The sequence below is a fragment of the Lonchura striata genome, chromosome 1 (assembly GCF_050655825.1).
Source record: "Lonchura striata isolate lonStrDom1 chromosome 1, ASM5065582v1, whole genome shotgun sequence".
In the NCBI taxonomy this organism is placed as follows: Eukaryota; Metazoa; Chordata; class Aves; order Passeriformes; family Estrildidae; genus Lonchura; species Lonchura striata.
The window spans coordinates 31,582,765-31,601,661 of record NC_140703.1 but is presented as its reverse complement, the minus strand read 5'-3'; the positions used below and the strand labels follow the sequence as shown (position 1 = coordinate 31,601,661).

The 18,897-nt window shown below is 41.6% G+C and overlaps 1 protein-coding gene across 1 annotated transcript; it reads right to left on the bottom strand.

Moving 5' to 3' along the window:
- Positions 1–5,778: 5,778 nt before the first annotated feature.
- Positions 5,779–17,391, bottom strand: LOC110480818 (olfactory receptor 10AC1-like). Its single transcript, XM_085592530.1, has 3 exons — positions 10,764–17,391; positions 9,092–9,384; positions 5,779–7,100 (listed from the first exon to the last, which is right to left on the bottom strand). Exon 3 carries the CDS (start codon positions 7,098–7,100, stop codon positions 6,102–6,104), a length of 999 nt encoding a protein of 332 aa, XP_085448656.1. The 5' UTR covers positions 9,092–9,384; positions 10,764–17,391; the 3' UTR covers positions 5,779–6,101.
- Positions 17,392–18,897: the final 1,506 nt, after the last annotated feature.

The following is an 18,897-nucleotide window of genomic DNA, read 5'->3' as shown; positions in this document are numbered from 1 at the left end:
GGGAGGACCTTTCTTTTCCGCAGAATTACCCGAGATAATTCTCTTGCCGTGTTAGCTCAGCTCTGCTCCCCCTCGTGGTCCAGTGGCTGTGGAGTCCCAGAGGTCCCGGGGAGAGCAGTCTATGCTGCGGTGTGACATTTTGTATAGACCAGAGGAAACCAATGAAAACCAAGTCATAACAGAATATGATTCACTCTCCTAATCATAAAACTTCCCTAAGTGGTACAAATCTGGGTCACAAGAATTAGTTACTTTCTATTATACTATTGCAGCACATTATATACTTAGAAATACAAAAAGTGCAGTTCTACACTTAACACTTCTCTTTGAGAGCACACTCTTCTTGGGCACCTTTAAAGATATTTATTCATCTCGGTGGCATTAAGATTTCATGAGAGGATTCAATTTGTCCTTGAGCATTACTGACACAATAGCATATGTGTGATAAACATAAAATCTGACCCAGATAAATTTGATTTCTAGTAGAGAAATGACTGATGACTTATTCCTAGTAGAGAAATGCTGATGATGTGTTCCACTACATTATAGAAAAGATCATAATATTTTTAGTAGTTGAATCAAAGCTCAAAACATAGCAATAGTAACCTCTACATGGCAAACACATACCTCTCTGTAATTTGTTCGTATTTTCTAGCCATTTTTCTCCATTCTTGGATTAATTATGTTCAAGCATGGAAATATCTCACTGACACTGAAAAAGCTTTACTAAAATACAATAAAAAAGCCATACGACTAGTCACTTAGATAGTGTGATTTTAATTTTTTTTTTCTCCTCCTACAGGTAAATGTGTGAGTTATCAATCTTTTGTTTTCTGGGGGTTTGTAACAGATATTTTAAAGCTTTTTTGTATGTTTCTAACCTGTTTTTTCAAGATATTTTTATGGTCCTCTTCTTAACAAATTAAAGATGTCTCCACAATCTAAACACAAGAAGCTTGCCAATATTTGTTGCTGTTGTAGCTTGATCGTAATGTTGAAGAGCTGCTGTCCAGTGCAGAAATGAAGTAGTTTCCACTGGTCACTGTGCAGCATTCTCTTGCATTAGCAAGCAGCATTCTCCCTGAGAGGTTTCAAGGTGGACATCAGGAGAAAGTATTTGAAGTAGACACCTTGCAGGTGGAAAGAGGGCATTGAATGTGTTAACATCGTCCCAAATCACTGCCAACTCTATTCTCAGTTCAGCCTCCCACTTGATTTTTTGAAACTTGAACTCATTAATTAAATCAAAACATGAAAACTGAAATGAGTGCTGAGAGCAACTGAACAGCAAAACCACAATGAAACACTACACGGATTTTAGGAGACCTGATTTTCAGCAGTGACTAGGCTAGAGGCCATATGCTGCTGAGCCATCAGGTCTTCCCTCAACTTTACATGCCAATTTGTAGAACCAGACAGTCTTACATCTTTACATACCAATTTGTAAAACCAGACTGTCTCATATTCTTGCACTTATGCAGGTAAAGCTAAAGGTACACACTTGGGTGGGTATCGACTTTCCCATTCTCACTTTTTCCTGGACTTGCTTGGAAGACAACTGAGCACAATAGGATCTTTAGAGCCAAGAGCTTTAGGTTAGGGATACAATGCTGGAATTATTAATAACACCTTCAGTCAGCTTTTTGATGTGGAGGTGCTCGTAGGGCAAGGTGAAACTAATTCTGAAACCAACCAGCTGGCAGGAGCTTCACCTCATTCTTCAGCTCCACTTTGGTCTCCTGATTAGTTTTTGTCCTATGTTCCTGGTTGCTTCCTGAAACAATCCATTAAAGCAAACTTAAGGCCTGAGCAACAACCAAGTTGATAAATAAAAAGCTTGTAGAAATGTTTAATTATGTGGAGAAATGGCAGATTATTTAAGTATATTTCTTTCCCATTAGCTTGTTTGCGGGGGTGTGGACTATATTTGTTTTGTATCATATAGGAACCTATCAGATTTTATATGCTGAATACATAATTTCTTATAAAAGTAAAAAACAATTTCAGGAAGGACTCATCTCTCTTCTTTTTCTCAATCTTCTATCTATAAATATCTGCAAGAGAAACTCCTATAGCATTCTAGACTTCATAATAGTAAAATATGTAAATAATAAAGTAATAACATTAAATACTGTTCCTTTGGCATATTCATAATAAACATCAAAAACAGAAGCCTTTTTTTAATAAAGAAAATATTTGACAACTTTTCACCCTCATGATATTAACATCTATTTTCTAGGTTTACTACTAAGCCCACATCCATTTCATTTTACAACTCCATTATTGTAAATAGCTGCATTAATTTCACCTTCCTGCTTCAGATCAAAGGATAAAAAAAATCTGTTTGGGTTAATACAGGATTATTTGCAGGTTTTCTAAGCTTTTAAGGAATGTGAAGAAAGAAAGGCTGGTGGACTCACTTTCCATATAAGCCAAAACAGACAGAATGTGATAACATGACTTTGTCAAGGGAAGATAAATACACTGAAATTTCTTCCTAGCTCTTAAAACTCGACTTTTGACAATTTTTCAACTTTCCTTACTCATAATAGGAACAAATCCCTCCTTACCATAACAGAAACCAATCCCCTAAATAAACTTTCTGTATTTATACTTCTAGGAAAATAAGGATTTTCTTTTATTGCAAGTGCATTTATTTATTGTAGGAGATTGATTATTTGTAGGAATAACTTTTAGGAAATGTCTTACCTGGATTGCCAGCAAAGCATAATAGTGTGCAAAAAACTCTCAAAACAAAACAAAACAAAAAAAACAAAAACAAACCAAACAAAAACAAACAAACACCAAAGCATTTTTCTCTGGTTTATCTTTATACTGAAAGGGAGGTTTCACTTGTATCCTCACAGTATCACTGGTACTGGTAGCAGCTCTCAAGGAACCACCTGGAGGAAACTTTCAGTAGCATATACCATTCAAGGTGCTGGACCTTGAGTATCCTGAATGCTGCCCAAAGTCTGGGCCATCATCCTCCAAATCCTCTTCATTTTTGAGAACGTGGACAGCTGATCACTGATGTGATCTTACAGGTTGAACTCTTATAGGCTGGGCTCTGGTGCTCCACCATTGATAAGATCTCTGTTCTCACACAGTGTTTGCTCAGGGCCGCCTTTATGAAATTAATTGCAAGGGTGAATACTCTGTTTTCATGGCTGTGCAAACCATGAAGTGGTTCTTAGTGATGTCCTAATTGGTTTCACTGGAAAATTTCATGACATCTATGCTTGGCAGATCTCAGGTCTCTGCAAATTTGGGAATGCAAGCATTCCTCTTCCAGGAAAGGACAAGACCATTTGTGAAATGCAGATACCCAGCTGTACTCATTCACTGGGGAGTCTTGAATCCCTACCCAACCCAAAAAACTACAACACCCATGGAAAGATCTTTTCCATACCCATCTTTGGTTGGAGGTGGAATGTGCATTTGTCAAAATCTGCACTGCCTGACTGGATCCTGCTGTTCCCTACGAGGTTCTGAAACTTAGAAGTGACCTTTTTAAAATTATTCTTCTGTGCTCGTGCCTACATCAGGGATGGTGCTGCCTTACTTCACTTGAGCACACTCCAGCTCTCAGCACACAGCGTTCTGAGTCAACAGGACTGAAATAGCCACTTGTTGAGTGGAGAAAGGACCTCAGGCAGGTCCAGTCAATTAAAAGGTAACATTTTATGAAAGGAAGTGGGTCTGATATCTCTGATTCATTGCTGCAGCTCTTACCTCATAAGCTACCCCTCTTCCCACTCTTACCTTTGAGTCCTCTCTACAGGTCTATACAGTGCTCAACACAGCTGGCATGAGGTAGGGAGAAAGGGTGCTGTGAATGGGTGTGGGAATACTGATGGGGCTAGTCTTGGGCTAGTGGATGTGGGAATACTGGTGAGGATGGTCTTGTGCTCTGGGATATCTCCTCACTCTGTTCATCTTCATGAACATTGGGTAGAGAAAGCCTCTATTATTGTTATACTTGCCACAAGTATCTCAGAATGAAAGAACTGGGAGTCTAACATGGCTGCTGCTTTGGTCATATCATCCCTTCCAGAGGCATCATCTGTATCCTTGGAGTGAGGAAAGGTCTGCCCAGGTGCCTCTGTTCTGCAGTGGTTCACAAGGAAGTGGTTCCTAATTCAGGGAGCAGCCCTGCTATCTTCCCCCAGCAGGTAACAGTTATCTCTCTGCTAGCACTTGCCCACAGCTGCCAGAAATATGTGAGGGCCTCTACCAAGGCTTTGGACAGTATTATAAGCCTCAGTGTCTTCTGTCTGTCAGTTTTATTGCCAGGCATTAGGACATATCAATACCTCCTAGAAGGCAGGTTAGAAACCTCTGATGCAAAGTCCTGCTAATCTCAAGAAGGACCTCTGGCCATCTCAAGTCCAGCCAACTGCTTGCAGCAGGATTAACTTCAAAGCTTGATTTGACTTGACAGGATTCAGAATTGATGCTTCCTATTTTTCCTGTGCTCATTACAGTTACTTAATAGAATTTGATTCAAAGTACTTCTCTAATGTAATTCTGAAGTACTTCTCTATTAGTACATAGTGTTCTCTCATTGAGACCCTCCCCTTCTCACTTTTGGAAGAGCTGGCAGGTGATTAAAATGTTCACTGCAACTTTGATAATTTTAAATAATGCAGCTAAGTGTTTGCCCACAGAGTAATTAGGTATTCATTGACTTGAGAGCCAATATTCTGTGTTAATGTTTTAGGCAGGCTAGACTCTAAACTTGAAGACAGCTTTTAATGTCAGTTTTAAATTCCACATTTCTCTTTTGTCAGAAGGCTCCAAGTTAACTTCCTTAGTTACAGTGCCAATTTCTTACATTTGTCAAATCCACTTACCATAATTTTTAATTACTGTAGCCCAGAGAAAGCAAACACCAGTCTGCTCTCTCAATCTGCCCAGAGAGCTGAGGGCAGTTGAAATTCCTTTGGATTAGACAGAGGAACAGAAGCAAACATTTTAATTTTTTCTCACCTCTCTTCTATGTAAGAGGTGGGTTCTGAATCATGGGGTCTCTATGGCCTTTAAAGAGACATGGGGGAGGGAAGTATTAAATAAAATAATGAGTTGGTTCTTTACCCCCCATTTCCTAGCCAAAATTGATCTTCCCTAATTTGTCTGAATCACCCCATTCCTCCTACACATAGGAAACTCATAAAATAGCACTGCTTTGCACCTTTCAGACTCTTATGTCTGCTGCAGTCCAGCCTGTGCTGTAACTCTCACTGGTTTTGCTGAAGAAATTGCTGTGGCAATACTGTGGCAGCAGTATTATTACTTTTAAAATTACAGATCTCAACACTCCCCAGGCATTCATATTTATATGATGCAGTCTTTGCTGGTAAAAGTCACATGATAAAACAAGTATCTTAGCCTTTGTGTTGCCATAGGAACAATCCAAACCTAAAGCATCTCCCTATAAAAGGAAATAAGTTTTGCTTCCTGCAAAACAGGGATAGCAAAGTCATACTCTTGTTAGATAGTTGGCATTTTAACTTTCAATATGTAGAATAATTCAAGGTTAGATGAGTTTGCACTAACAATCTTTCCATTTGTCATGGGATGCCAGAGTGCAGCCTTCTACCAAATTTGGAGAAAACCAAATTTGATAAACCACAGCTAATTTACCCTACTTTCTAGCCATGGACTTTGTTCTTCTAACCTTCCTTTAAGCCTCTACAGATTTAAACTTACCAGTTTAAAATTTGTACTGACTACCCAATTTCTACTGTCATCTTGATATAAAAATAACAAAACCAATACTTTAATATTGGTTTATTAGCTTTAAAAATTTTTGTGATGGTCTTCTGATTGTACTGGGATTTCTATGAAAGTAAGCCTGAATACGTATGTGATCAGAGAAGCGAGACCAGTGATTGATCAAATCTCTTCATCCTCACAAGTGTTTTCCTTTAGATCAAGTGTTATGTTGGGGATTCTTTTTTGAGCAGAGATATCTTTTTCCCATAAAGGTAGTGATGCATATAGAATTCTGTCTGGATATTTGCCTTTGTGAAGTCTACGGTGATCTGGTTATGGGGCGGTTTTCCAACAAGGATGTGTTTGTTCTACTAAAATTTATCTCACACACACATCACAACTGCGATAGTATCCCAGTTCACCTGAGCTATTTTCTTCCTCCTCAGCATTTTCCTGAGGATCCCTCTGATCTCCTTGTTCCTCAGGCTGTAAATGAGGGGATACATTAAAGGAGTAATGTTGGTGTAGACCAGAGACACCACCTTGTCCCGAGCGGGTGAGTAACTGGACTTAGGGCGAATGTAGATGAAGGTGGCACAGCCGTAGTGCAGTAAGGTGATGGCCAGGTGCGAAATGCAGGTGGAAAAGGCCTTGCCCCTTCCCACAGGGGAGGTGACGCCTAACAAAGCCACAGCAATGCACAGGTACGAGGCCAGGATCAGGAGCAAGGGGAGCAGCAGCAGGAGCACGCCGGCCGCCAGCAGGAGCAGCTCGGCGGCGTAGGCCCGAGCGCAGGCCAGGCGCAGCACGGCAGGCACGTCGCAGAAGAAGTGGTCGATGCAGCAGGACTGGCAGAAGGGCAGGCGGAACACGGCCGCCGTCAAGCCCAGGGCAGCGGCGAAGGCTGCCAGGGGGCAGGCGAGGGCCAGCCGCAGGCACAGCCCCTCGCCCATCACGGCCGCGTAGCGCAGGGGCTGGCAGATGGCCACGTAGCGGTCGTAGGCCATGGCTGCCAGCAGGAAGCACTCGGTGCCCCCCAGGGCCACGAAGAGGAGCATCTGTGCGGCACAGCCCAGCGCCGAGATGGGGCTGCCGCCCGCCGCTGCCAGGCCGAGCAGCGCCTTGGGGACAATGACTAAAGTGTAGCAGAGCTCGATGGCAGAGAGCTGGCAGAGGAAGAAAAGCATGGGGGGACGTGAGGGCTCCATCACCACCGCCACGAAGATCATCATATTCCCTGCCAATGTGACCAAATGAACAGTGAGAAAGATAAGGAAGAGCAGGACCCGCAGATGGAGCAGCTCAGAGAAGCCAAGCAGGAGGAACTCCATGGTTGCACCAGTGCTCGCATTGTCCCTCTCCATGCAGCCTTCACATGGCATCTACAGGAGAGAAACAGAAGGGAAACTGCTGAATTCACTGCCTGACAATCAATTCCATACAGGAAATAAGGCTGCATTACTGTAGAACCAGTGTAGTAAAGTGTATTGGCTAGGGGATTTAATTGAAAAAAACCCCAAACTTCAAACCTGATTTCCCTCAGCTACATTCAGCACTATCCCAGACCCAGATTGTAACAACCACCAAAGTTCTTGTGCCCAAAAAATCTGCCTAGGATTCTTTGTCACGGTGTTGGTGACAAAGACTGTTGATCATTGGGTCTTCATCACTTATTCTGAGTTGTTCTTATGTTTGTGACCACGTGCAGGTTTTGAAAATCCATTAGGTACCCTTTAGGAGTGGACACTAATTAGTCTGACTGAGCTGTCCTGCTTTTGAGAGTCTTCATTGGACTCTCCCTCATGATCTGTGTGTCCTAAGAAGCTGCAGAGAGAGGCGTTTGGGGTTAACAACCATCAGCTCCTGGGTCTCACAGACACTGCTGCTTTTCCTTGTGCTTCTACTCCCAGGCAGACCTGTTAATTCTCTATTCACAGCACTTCTGCTGTCCTCTGCATCTGTGTCAGAGATAGGCAAAGACAACCAGACAGTGAGCTGGAGCTTCTCTGCTACAGCCTGACTCCCATTAGTGGGAATTTGAGGTGCTCTCTGACTGGCTTTTCCCTTCTCCACAGTGGGTCTGCCATAAGGCTCATACAGAAAGAGGGTTTCAGTGATTAGACATGAGAATTCCGAAGTGAGGGATGACAATTTGGCTGCTTATATATTTATATCTTGCTCGGCCCTATGGTATCAGAGTTAAAGTACATAAACTTCCACTCTCAAAACCAAAAATGTCCATGGCAACATACATACACTATAACAGTTTTTTAAGGAAAACACAATGCTATATCCTGGACTTGGAAACTGAGATCTTGCTTTTCACAGGAAGAACAGAAATTTCATAGGAATGTGGAGGGATACGAAGTTATTTAAGCTGAAATAGGAAAGACTGTGGAGAGACATACAAAAATAAATTATATATACTGGTCATGGTTGAACAGAATTCATTGCTACATGTTCATCAATGAATACAGTATTAACTACAAGGAATAATTCCAACTCTTTCTACACTTTGCCGTAAAACAGAAATAAAATCAGATTCCTTGAAGACTTCTGCTTATATAAAAATCCCAGCAATATTTAAGTTTGAAACAAACAGGAAAATTACTTTAAATGTCATCAAAGACTAATAGAAGGAATGTGAAGTTGGTGGAAAAGCTATTAGTGGAGATTGGGATTTTCCTGTAAAAAGATGTTTCAAAAAAACTCCAGGAAAAATAATACGGTTGAGGAGATGAATCTGCTTAAAGCCTACAGACCTTTGCCTTATTTTGTTTTGCCCCAAGGTTTCCTTGTGATTCAGTATCTCAGCAGCATTCAAAACATCTGGGGACTCAGGTAAATATGAAAATACCGACAATTATATTACCTCAGGTGCAAAAGTAGGAATTCAGTCAGTTTGCCTCATATAATAAGTCAGCAAAATTAACAAACTAGGAAGAAACTACCATAAACTCCAAGACCAAAAAATAATGCACAACCAGTGAAGACCAGGAAGGAGCTTTTTAGAGAACATAGAGACAACAGTGATCCTGCAGAAGCAAGTAAAAAATGCTACTGCTAGACAGTTATAAAGCCATGGTTAACTCCTACATCCATGCTTTGCTGCTGCAAGACCTCCCCAAAAGCACTTCTAAGCAGTCTGGCTGTAAATCTTTTTTGACACTCTATGCAAGTAAAAGGTCTTCACTGAAAACAGGAGTAATGGGTTGGTACATGGCTGTGGACTAAGGACCAGCTGGGGCTGCCCTCACTCCAAGTACTGAGAATTTAAGAGGATTCTGCTAAACACAACATGGCTAAGAAGTGGGGAAGAAACAGGGGTTTCCCTTCATTTCATTTGGAGCTGTTTGCTTCAGTAACAACCTACCTTCTCTGGGTTAAAAGGTAAGAAAATAGAGTCCTCTTTCTCTTGATTATGTGTGCTGTTCAGTCTGGGCTGAGATTCTGTTTCTTGCCCAGTCTGGGCTCCCTCTTACTGTGGGTGTCCTAGAGCCAATATTTTCTTTCAGCATCTCATAGGCATCCTCTCTTCTCCTCTGCAGGACCCAGCTCTTTATATACCATATGACACAGAAGTCTGTCCTGTTCCCTGCTACCTCATCCCTGCACCAAGGACAGGCAGTTCCATTCCTCCCAAGAAAGGGGGGGGTTGCAGGTTTTCTGTAAATCGAGAAATAGGATGTAATTGCATCTTCAGACGATGGCAGAGTTGCAGCACCCTCCTCTCTTGTTCTCTTCACTAAAGCAATTAAAAATAGCTGATTATTGATGGGGCTGCTTTGTACCTGGCATGGCAACATTTTAAGTTAACATTTTAACAAAATTAATTTCTGCTCTTATTAAAAAATAAATCTGTGGGTCTTTAAGTAATTTTAAACCAAACTAAGAGGCAAAGATAAACAGATATTAAGACTTCAAACACATCTGTGTGTAGAGTTTTCACCATTTCAGGTGATCCATTATTCCTTACTGTCTCAGATGAAATCACCATTCAGCAATTGATAGGAGTGAGATTATTTGAGCCCTATTTATTTTTATTGTCATTGTTATATTCATTCCTGGCCATTTACACTGAAATAATTAAAGAGATCTGTAGCCTTATGTGAGTGGAAAAGAGAAGCAAAGTCAAAATTTTTGACTGCTAAAATGGATTTGCTTGGCAGAAACATGTAAATATGGTACCTCAGGATTTTTCACAGGACTTGGTTTAGAAGGAATCCTTTCAAAATGTTCTTCTCTCATATTTTATCTATGTGGTATAGTCATTTTGAAACAAAATTGCCTCATGCATTGGTCCAGTTTGGGACTAATAGTGTTGGGAAAAAAAACTGGGCTTCAGGTGGACAGCAAGAAACAGGAGCTAGGAAGGGGCAACAAAGACCAAACACTTAATGCAATAGTATATGTCCATCAGGTGAAAGAAAGTGATTAATCCCCTTTATCTGTCACACGCGTAGCCACATCTGGAACACTGCTGAAGTTGTATTTAGGTATTTTTACTCTATTTTAAACCTGTCATTTTACTTCTTGGAATTACAGCTATGACAGTGGAGTCTATCCTCTTTAGTTTCTCAAGGCACTTCCTTAACCTTCAAAAGGTTGTTTTTTTTTTTTAATTTCTACTGTTTTCCTTACACTTCTTACTGTTTAAGGTTCTGCAAATAATTCAGGGCACAGAATGTTTTTAGAGCATTTACAAAACTGAATTCTGAATTTGTAGTTGTATAATGCTGAACAAAACAGCAACCCTGAAGCCTCTCTCAGTGACGCATTGTCTCTGTAGTTGTAACAGGAGCAAAATTGAGGTGCTGGTTACTTTCTAACTACACCTAACAAGTTGGGCAGATTATAAATGGAAGCAAATCTTTACAGTAAGTCTATTTTAATCAAATGCTTTGCAGAGTAAGACTGCTCCCTCTAGTAAACTCTGTCAGAATTTCAGGACACTAGCTGAATAACCCATGCAGAGTTTATATTTGTGTTACAAAACAAAATTCAGGGGCTCTGGTGCTATTTCTTACTTTGTCCTCTTCTCTTACCTGCAGGAGAGTATCTGCTTCTTCAGTCACAGTGCAAAAATAATTATCAGGAACTACTCTGACAAGTCTATTCCAGATTTCTCTTCTTCAGATTGTCCTTTCTCCTGCTGGACTGGAGGTGAACTGAGGTGAGTCAGCACATTACCCAGTTACCAATACCACACAGTCAGCAGTTATATGCACTAATTTTTTTTACCATAGTGCCCAGCCTCACACTGAAATAAATCAGGCAAATTACTGTTTCAGTTTGTGTGTGTGCAGATAAGCCATCATTTATTAACATGCAACTTACACCTCCCTGCAACATTTCAACACACTCCCACACGTTACCTGCAAAACACGGCTCCCCAAGAGGGGAGTGCTAGCTGGAGTGAGCTGTGCAGCCCAGTGCCAGAACACACAGCAACCAGACAAACAACAAGCAGCAGAGGATGAGAATATGCATGTCAAAGCGACTCCGTACTTCCTCCTCTAGCCCACACCTTTCAGGTTCCCAGCACTTCCATTGCATCAGCTTACAGCCAAATTCATAACAGATTATTAAAAGCTGCACGTTGGCATTAGTGTTTGCATGTCTTGAGTCTGCAGCATGTTACAGAGCTGTACATTCTGCCTTGCTGCAGAGTTCAGCCGTGCTCTCCTCCCCCGCACTCTTAACTCTGTGATTTTTTTTTCAGTATATGCCTGCAAGGCTTTGGGACTGGCCTGCCTTAGCCCGAATTTGTATAAGAGTCTCCTGGAATCCAGCTACGGTTAATGAATCACATCGTATCAGCTTCTATCAGCAGTTGCAACATACTTCAGAGGATATTCCCCTCGGTCTTCAGAAAAAGGGCCAGTGCTGGGCTTGCCTATCCACACCTGTGGATCACCAGACTTCTCCAAAGAAGGCAAGAGAAACTGGGAAGCTCAGTGTAATGTGGAGTAATCTGGGCAAAATGGAAGCAACTGAGAGAGGTACCAGGAAACCTGGAGGAGAGGGACAGCCAGTCCCAGCAATAGCCAGGGAAATGGTGCTCTCAGCCCAGAGGACACAAGGCTCTTCAGCAGGCTGAAAGCAATCTTCAAGCAACACAAACTACCTAGCCAGTGGTAAAAGAGAATAAAGAGGATAAGAAAGATTGCATCTTCTTTGCATGCAAAAGCACACTGATATTGAACCTCAGGGTGTATCTCAGTGCTGTAGAAAGCAAAGATTTTGGCTGTTGTGCTGCACTTATGTTCTGCTGCAGATATGCTCAGTAGCAGAAGCTACTGTGTTATTCAGAAACATCAGGGTGACTTATCTGATTAGAGAACTTAAGGCAGTTTTAAGGTAGATTGCTTGAATTGGTTTTGGTGGTTGATGAAATGTAAGATTCACTCAAATGAAAATGTTAAGATTGGCAATATAAAAATAAATGTTAATATCCTTTGAGAAAGTGCATTTGTGACTCCAGTACAGCTGATTATGATCATAACCCAGCAGGACCAAGGGCTGAAAATTACAGCACCTTGACAGAGACTTTATAACAGGTATGGGATCCGTATTCTGTAGTAAACAAGAGCCAAGAAATGTCTCCCACAGAGGCAAGACACTGAAAAAATGGGCATAGCCTTTAGGAGGAGCAGTTTATCCTTATTCCCACAATGTTCAGAGCTTTCTGGAAACCGGGAACTGAAACTGGCTGGGGTGGTAACAGCAGGAGGGCTGGCATCAGTTTGCCTTGGTGAGAAAAATCATCACACTGCTTTCCTTGAGTTTCTGTTGTTTGGCTTGATAAACCATGCCTGGGAACTCAGTCTGGGAAAGATGCTGAACCATAAACCAACCAAAACAGAGTTTTGCGAAAAAAGGGCAGGCAACCTGGCAGCTAACTACTCCTCATGATTTGTTAAGGGTGGGGCATTTCTTTCACCTCGTTGTACTTACTCATAGTCGAGCCAACCCAAAGGCATTTTCCTATGTCTCTGCTAAAAAAAAGGTTGTATGGATCAGTTAATAGCATCATAAACATGCAAGCTTTTCCCACTTGGAATAAAATGGAGTTACTAGAAGAAAACTCAGAACTAGAGAGAGAAAGGGCAAATCTAAAATAGGAATTCATTAATAAAAGGATGAAAATATTGAGCCTGAGAAGAGCAAGTAAAAATGGAAAAGACAGACAAACTGAAAATAAGGGCTACAGGCCCTGGAAAAGATTAACTAGAACTCTAGTAGTTAAGACAAGAAGGAAGGTGAGGGTAGCAGGAAAGACTGCTATTCTGAAGACAGGTCTAAGTTTTCTTCTTGTATCTGAAGTTATTTTCAGATTCATTTGGGCAACTTTGTGGATGTCTCTGTGGATCCAATTAAAAGTTTGGGTTTTAACTACCTTCAGCCTGAAGGGCTCATCTGGAAAGAAACAGAATAGCTGCAACTCTCATGGTCTCTGAAGGAGCTGAGCAGTGTTCAGCCCTTCTTGGGGCAGGGATTACAGCACTCTGGGGCCTTGCTGAGAATCACTGGTGTTGACTTCCAAAAATCATGTATTTATTGTTCCCTCTGCAATGGTAAATGAGGCATTGTCTCACCTGAGCTTTTCCTTGGGGTGGCAGTGACTGAGACACTCCACCTGGGGACATCATTTGTTTTTGCTTAATTTGTTCTGATGTAACTACAGCCCTTGGGAAAAAAACTAGAAAAACTCATTGTCTTATGAAGTTCTCCACAGGAGACACCATCCCAAGCTGATACTGCACACACTTCATTCCCAATGTACTCAGCTACTACTCATTTCATCCTCCTCCTCCCATCTCCTGTTTGGTCATCTAGAGAAACATTTTTCATCTGTGTCACTTAGAAGCCCAAAGCTCATTTTCAGAATAGTGAGGTAAATAACTATTAGGCCAACATACTTTTCTGAAGAAGCTTATTTCAGAAAATAAACTCTGGAAACCAGCATCCCAGACTGAATATACAAACTCCAGATGAATTGTTTAGATGGAGCTTGTTTAGACAGAAGAACTACGGTAGACAGTCAGTATGTGTGGTCAGAGACTGCAGATGGGATGTAGGATATATTCTAGCACTGAACTCTCAAGTTTGTTTCAAGTTGTGTTTCAATAAAGTGACCTGGAGGTGAAAGAAAAGAGCAATCTGTCCCTAATTGTGGAAATAAACTATGTTTTAGAAAACATATACAGTGGCTTGCTGGACTGGATGGCAGCGGAGCAGGTGCTCAGTCAAAGAGCCATCCACCTGTTGCCTTCAGCATTCTATAGCACCATTTCCACTTACTGTCTCACACAATGATGTACATATTATCTAGTTCTATTATTTTTTTTCTTGTGTTCACAACATCTCTAAATTCTTACATAACATAAGAGCAAGTGCTGAAACAACTCAGTGAGAATTCAGCAAACTATTCTTGGTACAAAGCCCAGCATTGCATCACCACTGCAGAATACAGGATGAGACGCAGTAAAATGTTCCTAGTCCAGATGTCCATGAGCACAAAATTATAGGAAATAGTTTCAAGACAAGTGGATGCAAGAGAGAAAGATTTTTAATAGCTATTCTGCATGAGGACTTGCTAGAGATAGAGGAGAGACTTAACAGCCTGCAAGGATCCCTGTCTATAGATATGTCATATATTTAATTTTTTCATTGTGCTTCTTGGGTGACCAAAGCCCTTATCTGAAACGAGACATCACATGGCACAACAGAATCATAAGCTGCTTGGAGGAACAGGAGAAAGAAGAGGACAGTAGGTCGCAAAGGACCAAAAGCTTAGGCCCTTATCTATTTCTGTGAGTCTCATTGAAGATGTAGCAGTAACAGAGGACTCATGCTTGGCTGAGCTCTCTGGAAATCCCAGGAGCTGCACTTGATTGCACTTGATCCTTGTGGGGTCCCTTCCAACTCAGGATATTTGGTTCGGTTCTATTCTATTCTATTCTATTCTATTCTATTCTATTCTATTCTATTCTAGTGTGGTACCTTGCATTATATTGCTGGCAAATGTCCTTCAGTTGTCAGAGTCCTGAACCCTGTCCTGGGCTGAGGAACTGTGGGCCCACCTAGAGTTATCAAGAGATCACACTCATATTTACATTTGGTTGATCAGTACAACAGATCTAGGTCTTGGATGGCTGATCTAAAGCCTGATACCTCTGGTGCCCTTAATGACTTCCAATCTCTTGGATCTATTTGGTGCAAAGGCTTTTATTCTGAAATAAGCTGCTTGTTAGAGCACATGCTAACTGATCTGCATATTTATGACTTTTCCTTTATATTCAGACACTAAGAGCTTCCTCCATATTCAGTTTTAGCAACTTTCCTTTATTAGCAAAACCTAATTTTCCCTGATTAGGGAGCACAGGCTGAAGACCCTGTGACAGCCTGAACAACAAAGCAAGCTAAGCACTCAGCAGTTCTTTCAGGCTGATGAATGGGAAATGTAATGAAACTGCATCCAGTGGGTGTGATACCACAATGTTCTCCAGTGTTACAAAAAGTCTTCACTGAGCCGCAGAAACAAGAAACCAGCCTGGAACACCCAGCCTTCTGCTCAGAGCCAGAGTATCACTAACACTGCACTCCATCATGATGGACTTTTCTTACAGAGGCCTGGGAACCTCCAAGGCTGGAGACTCCTTCACCACTCTGCATGTCAGTTCCACTGCTGGGCTGCCTGTTGATGGAAAATTTTCTGGATTTCTAACCAGAATCCCCTGAGGTGTTATTTACAGCTACTGACCATTACTGTTGGTTTAATGGAGTTGTAATAAATCTCTGCTATTTGGGACTGGAAGTAGAGGGTCAAAGGGAAACAGGACAGAAAGGAGGAAAAACAAGATCAATGCATCAAGGGAATGTCGGAAATAGCCTCTTAGCACAGCATATAGTAACTTCACAGAGGCTACTAGATGCAACTTCACAGAGGTTACATCTTCAGAGTACCAGAGCAGACAGTTAAAATGGGCTGCAGATACAAAAACTCATCAATGTATTAAATGTCAGCTGAAAATATCCTATGAAACTCTTCAATATTTGCATGTTCTTAAAAACTGATATAATTTGTTCTAGGCTTTGATGGGAAGAGGAGCCTTTTGCTGCCAAAAAAATTTGGAACAGTATTAATGTTGCATAAGTCAGGTCACTGAGATAGGAATCTTGTTATGTATTTCTCAACACTACCACTGGACACGAAGAACAACTTAATTGAAATTAGGTAATGCATATTGTTGTGCCTAAGAATAAAACTTTTTTTCAAGATGCTCCAAACTAAAGTTTCCCAGCTTTTACCCAAGATGAAGAAAAAATATCCATATTTTTTCAAATCACTACTATGGCTTGGAGAAACCACAAATCTCATTTTGGAAGCACTATGACTATTCCCAGAAGCACAGTTGCTTTCTCAGACAACAACCTTCCTGCAGATTTTTCTTTTCAGGTGTTCATATTAGACTTATTAATATCCACATTGTGCACAAAAAAAGTGAGGACTGTGGAACAATGGAAATGCCTGTATGACAGGTGGAATGCAAGATGGTAAATATAGCTCTGCTTGTCAATTAGTTGCACATGACAGGAAAGTAAAAAGGGCACAAGGCCACCCTGAAAAGAGTGAAGTCACTGGCAATAAAGATTTTTCATAGTCCCACAACACTAGGCCCTAGTCAAAAGTGGGAGCAGACCAAGCCTGCTACATGCTTCATGGAGTATTTCTTTAGAGGAGAAAAACTGTGGAAAAAGCATGGATTTTGACAACCCTGTTGCAGTGGAAGGTCAATAGTCTGGACAGTGTGCTAACATCCAGGCAAATAAATGGGCTAAAAACACTTTCCACTACACTGAGGAAGAAAATAAAAGTCTGAAAATTCAGATAATGAGACAAAATAAAAAATATTTCCCTGTGGTCTGTTGCCCTGATTTTTAAAAATGTTAAGTTTTCTTTTATAGTTCTTCTGAAAGTTTTAAAGTTCTCATAAAACTTTTTTAGCCTTCTAATGATGTTTAAATATTTGAGACTCAGAGTTCCCACACAATTGCATGTATAAATAGAATAGTTTACATATTTCTCTGTGAGTGGAGAGAAATGATTGAATGATCTTCGGACCAGTGTGGTTGGAGGCGTGGTAATTCCATCCTCCAATCCATGGTCACCTTTAGAATTCTATTAATACCAGATGCTTGAATAAAACTGGGTCTTTTTCTCTTTTGAACTTACCAAACTTCTGTGTACTCATTTCATGTCCAATAGCGACAATAGTCAACTGTGTCTGTGATGTTTGATGCACTGACAACATTAGGCCTGCATTTATATCTCTACCAGTAACAGTCTCCTCTGTTACACTGAATTTTTTTGATATTCACTTCAGTCCAGGAATGGCTTTGAAAGAATATCTTACTTAAAACTGAAACACCAGCATTTTCTCCCCTGTAAAACTTAAAGTGAGTATAGGAAGGGAACTGCTAAGTATCTCAGCCACCATTGCAGAGTATACAGACATTGTCCTTGATGTCCCTGCAGTGCTGTGATTACGTTGCATTCCGATGAAGAACTTGGCTGTCTGTACTTGTTTTAGGGGGTGCTGGTGGTGTCAGCTGTGGGGTGGCTGAGGGCAGCCCCTGGTGTGTCCAGCCGGTGCCGCTGGCCCTGTCCGTGTCCTTTCCGTGCACAGGCAGTGCCTGTCCCTGGGTCACAGAGCCAAGCCCAGCACGGGCTGTCCCTGCAGCCTGGGCAGTGGCACTGGGAACAGCAGCCTGGACAGAGAGCTGCATCCTGGGCTGCAGCAGCTGAGCAGGAGGAGCTCCTGGGGCTGAGCTCTGCTCATCCTGAGCTGTCCCGACACATGGCACTAGGAAAGTCACTTGGCCAAAACACAACTCTGGAACTGGGGCTTTTTCCCACTGAAAAAGGAGCTTGTGTAATTTTAGCATTATTTCCTCTTACTTTCTGTCCTTCTGTGATATTTTTTTACCCTTTAGCTCCCTGTTGCTGATTAGCTGCTTGCAGGAACTACCAAGGAACTACCATGGGCTTTCTTAGAATAGCATCTTGTGTGTTAAAATACTACAAATCCTACAGATCAGCAGACATTATCTCAGTTCTCTTTTTCTTGGAGTTTTTGCAGGACCTTATTATATTTTGCCATGTAAAAAGCAATGAAAAATCACAGATTTACAGAAAAACATAAGGAGCAACCACTGAAGGTCTCTTGCCCAACATCATGCTCGTTAGATTGCTCTGGGAAATGGTTTTTCCCTCCCTAGAGACCCCTGTAGCTATGACCATGTTAGTTTAACCCTTCCTTCTTTTCTTGACCTAATTGGCTGAGAGCCAAGTATCTTTTCCTGAGCAGGAGTCTAGATAAGGCTCTGCTCTTCCTTGTTCCTTCTCTTCCCCACTTCCTCCCCTGGAATAAACCTCTGGAACCACATCAGGGGTTGGAACCTCTTTTGGAATCTTTTGCCAATGACCCTGAAATATTTCCCCCAAAGCCCTCTCAGATCTGGGCTAGTCTAGTAACTCCTGGGGGCTGCAGGGTTAAGTATTTCACCTGCTGACAACAGGGCTCCCTCTAGTTAGGTGAAGTTCCTTAAGGCCTTGTCCAGGTGAGTTCTGAACACTGAATCATAGAGGATAGTTTGGGTTGGAAGGGAAGGTTAAAGATCATCTAGCTCCAACCCTCTGCCATAGGCAGGGTCATCTTCCACTAGAGCAGGTTGCTCAAAGCTCCATCCAACATGGAGCTTGAACACTTTCAATGGTGGGGCATCCATAACTTCTCTGGGCAATGTGGTCCCATGCTTCACTACAGATATCTTATGTCTCTTGTATATCCCATATAAAAGTATTCTCTTTCTGTATAAAACCATTGCCTCTGGTCCTGACACTACAGGTCATGATAAAAAATGTCTCTTTCTACCTTTCTTATAAACCCTTTTCATATACTGAAACATCCTAATAAAATCTCTCCAGAGTCTTCACTCCTCCAGGCAGGACCACCAGAAGTCCCTCAGATTTTCTTCATAGCAGAAGTGTTCCAGACCTCTAACCATTTTTGTGGCCTTCCTCTGGACTCATTGCAGCAGGTCCATATTTCTCCTGTGCTGGACTCCAGAGCTGGACACAGCACTCCATGTGGAGCCTCTCGAGAGCCAAGT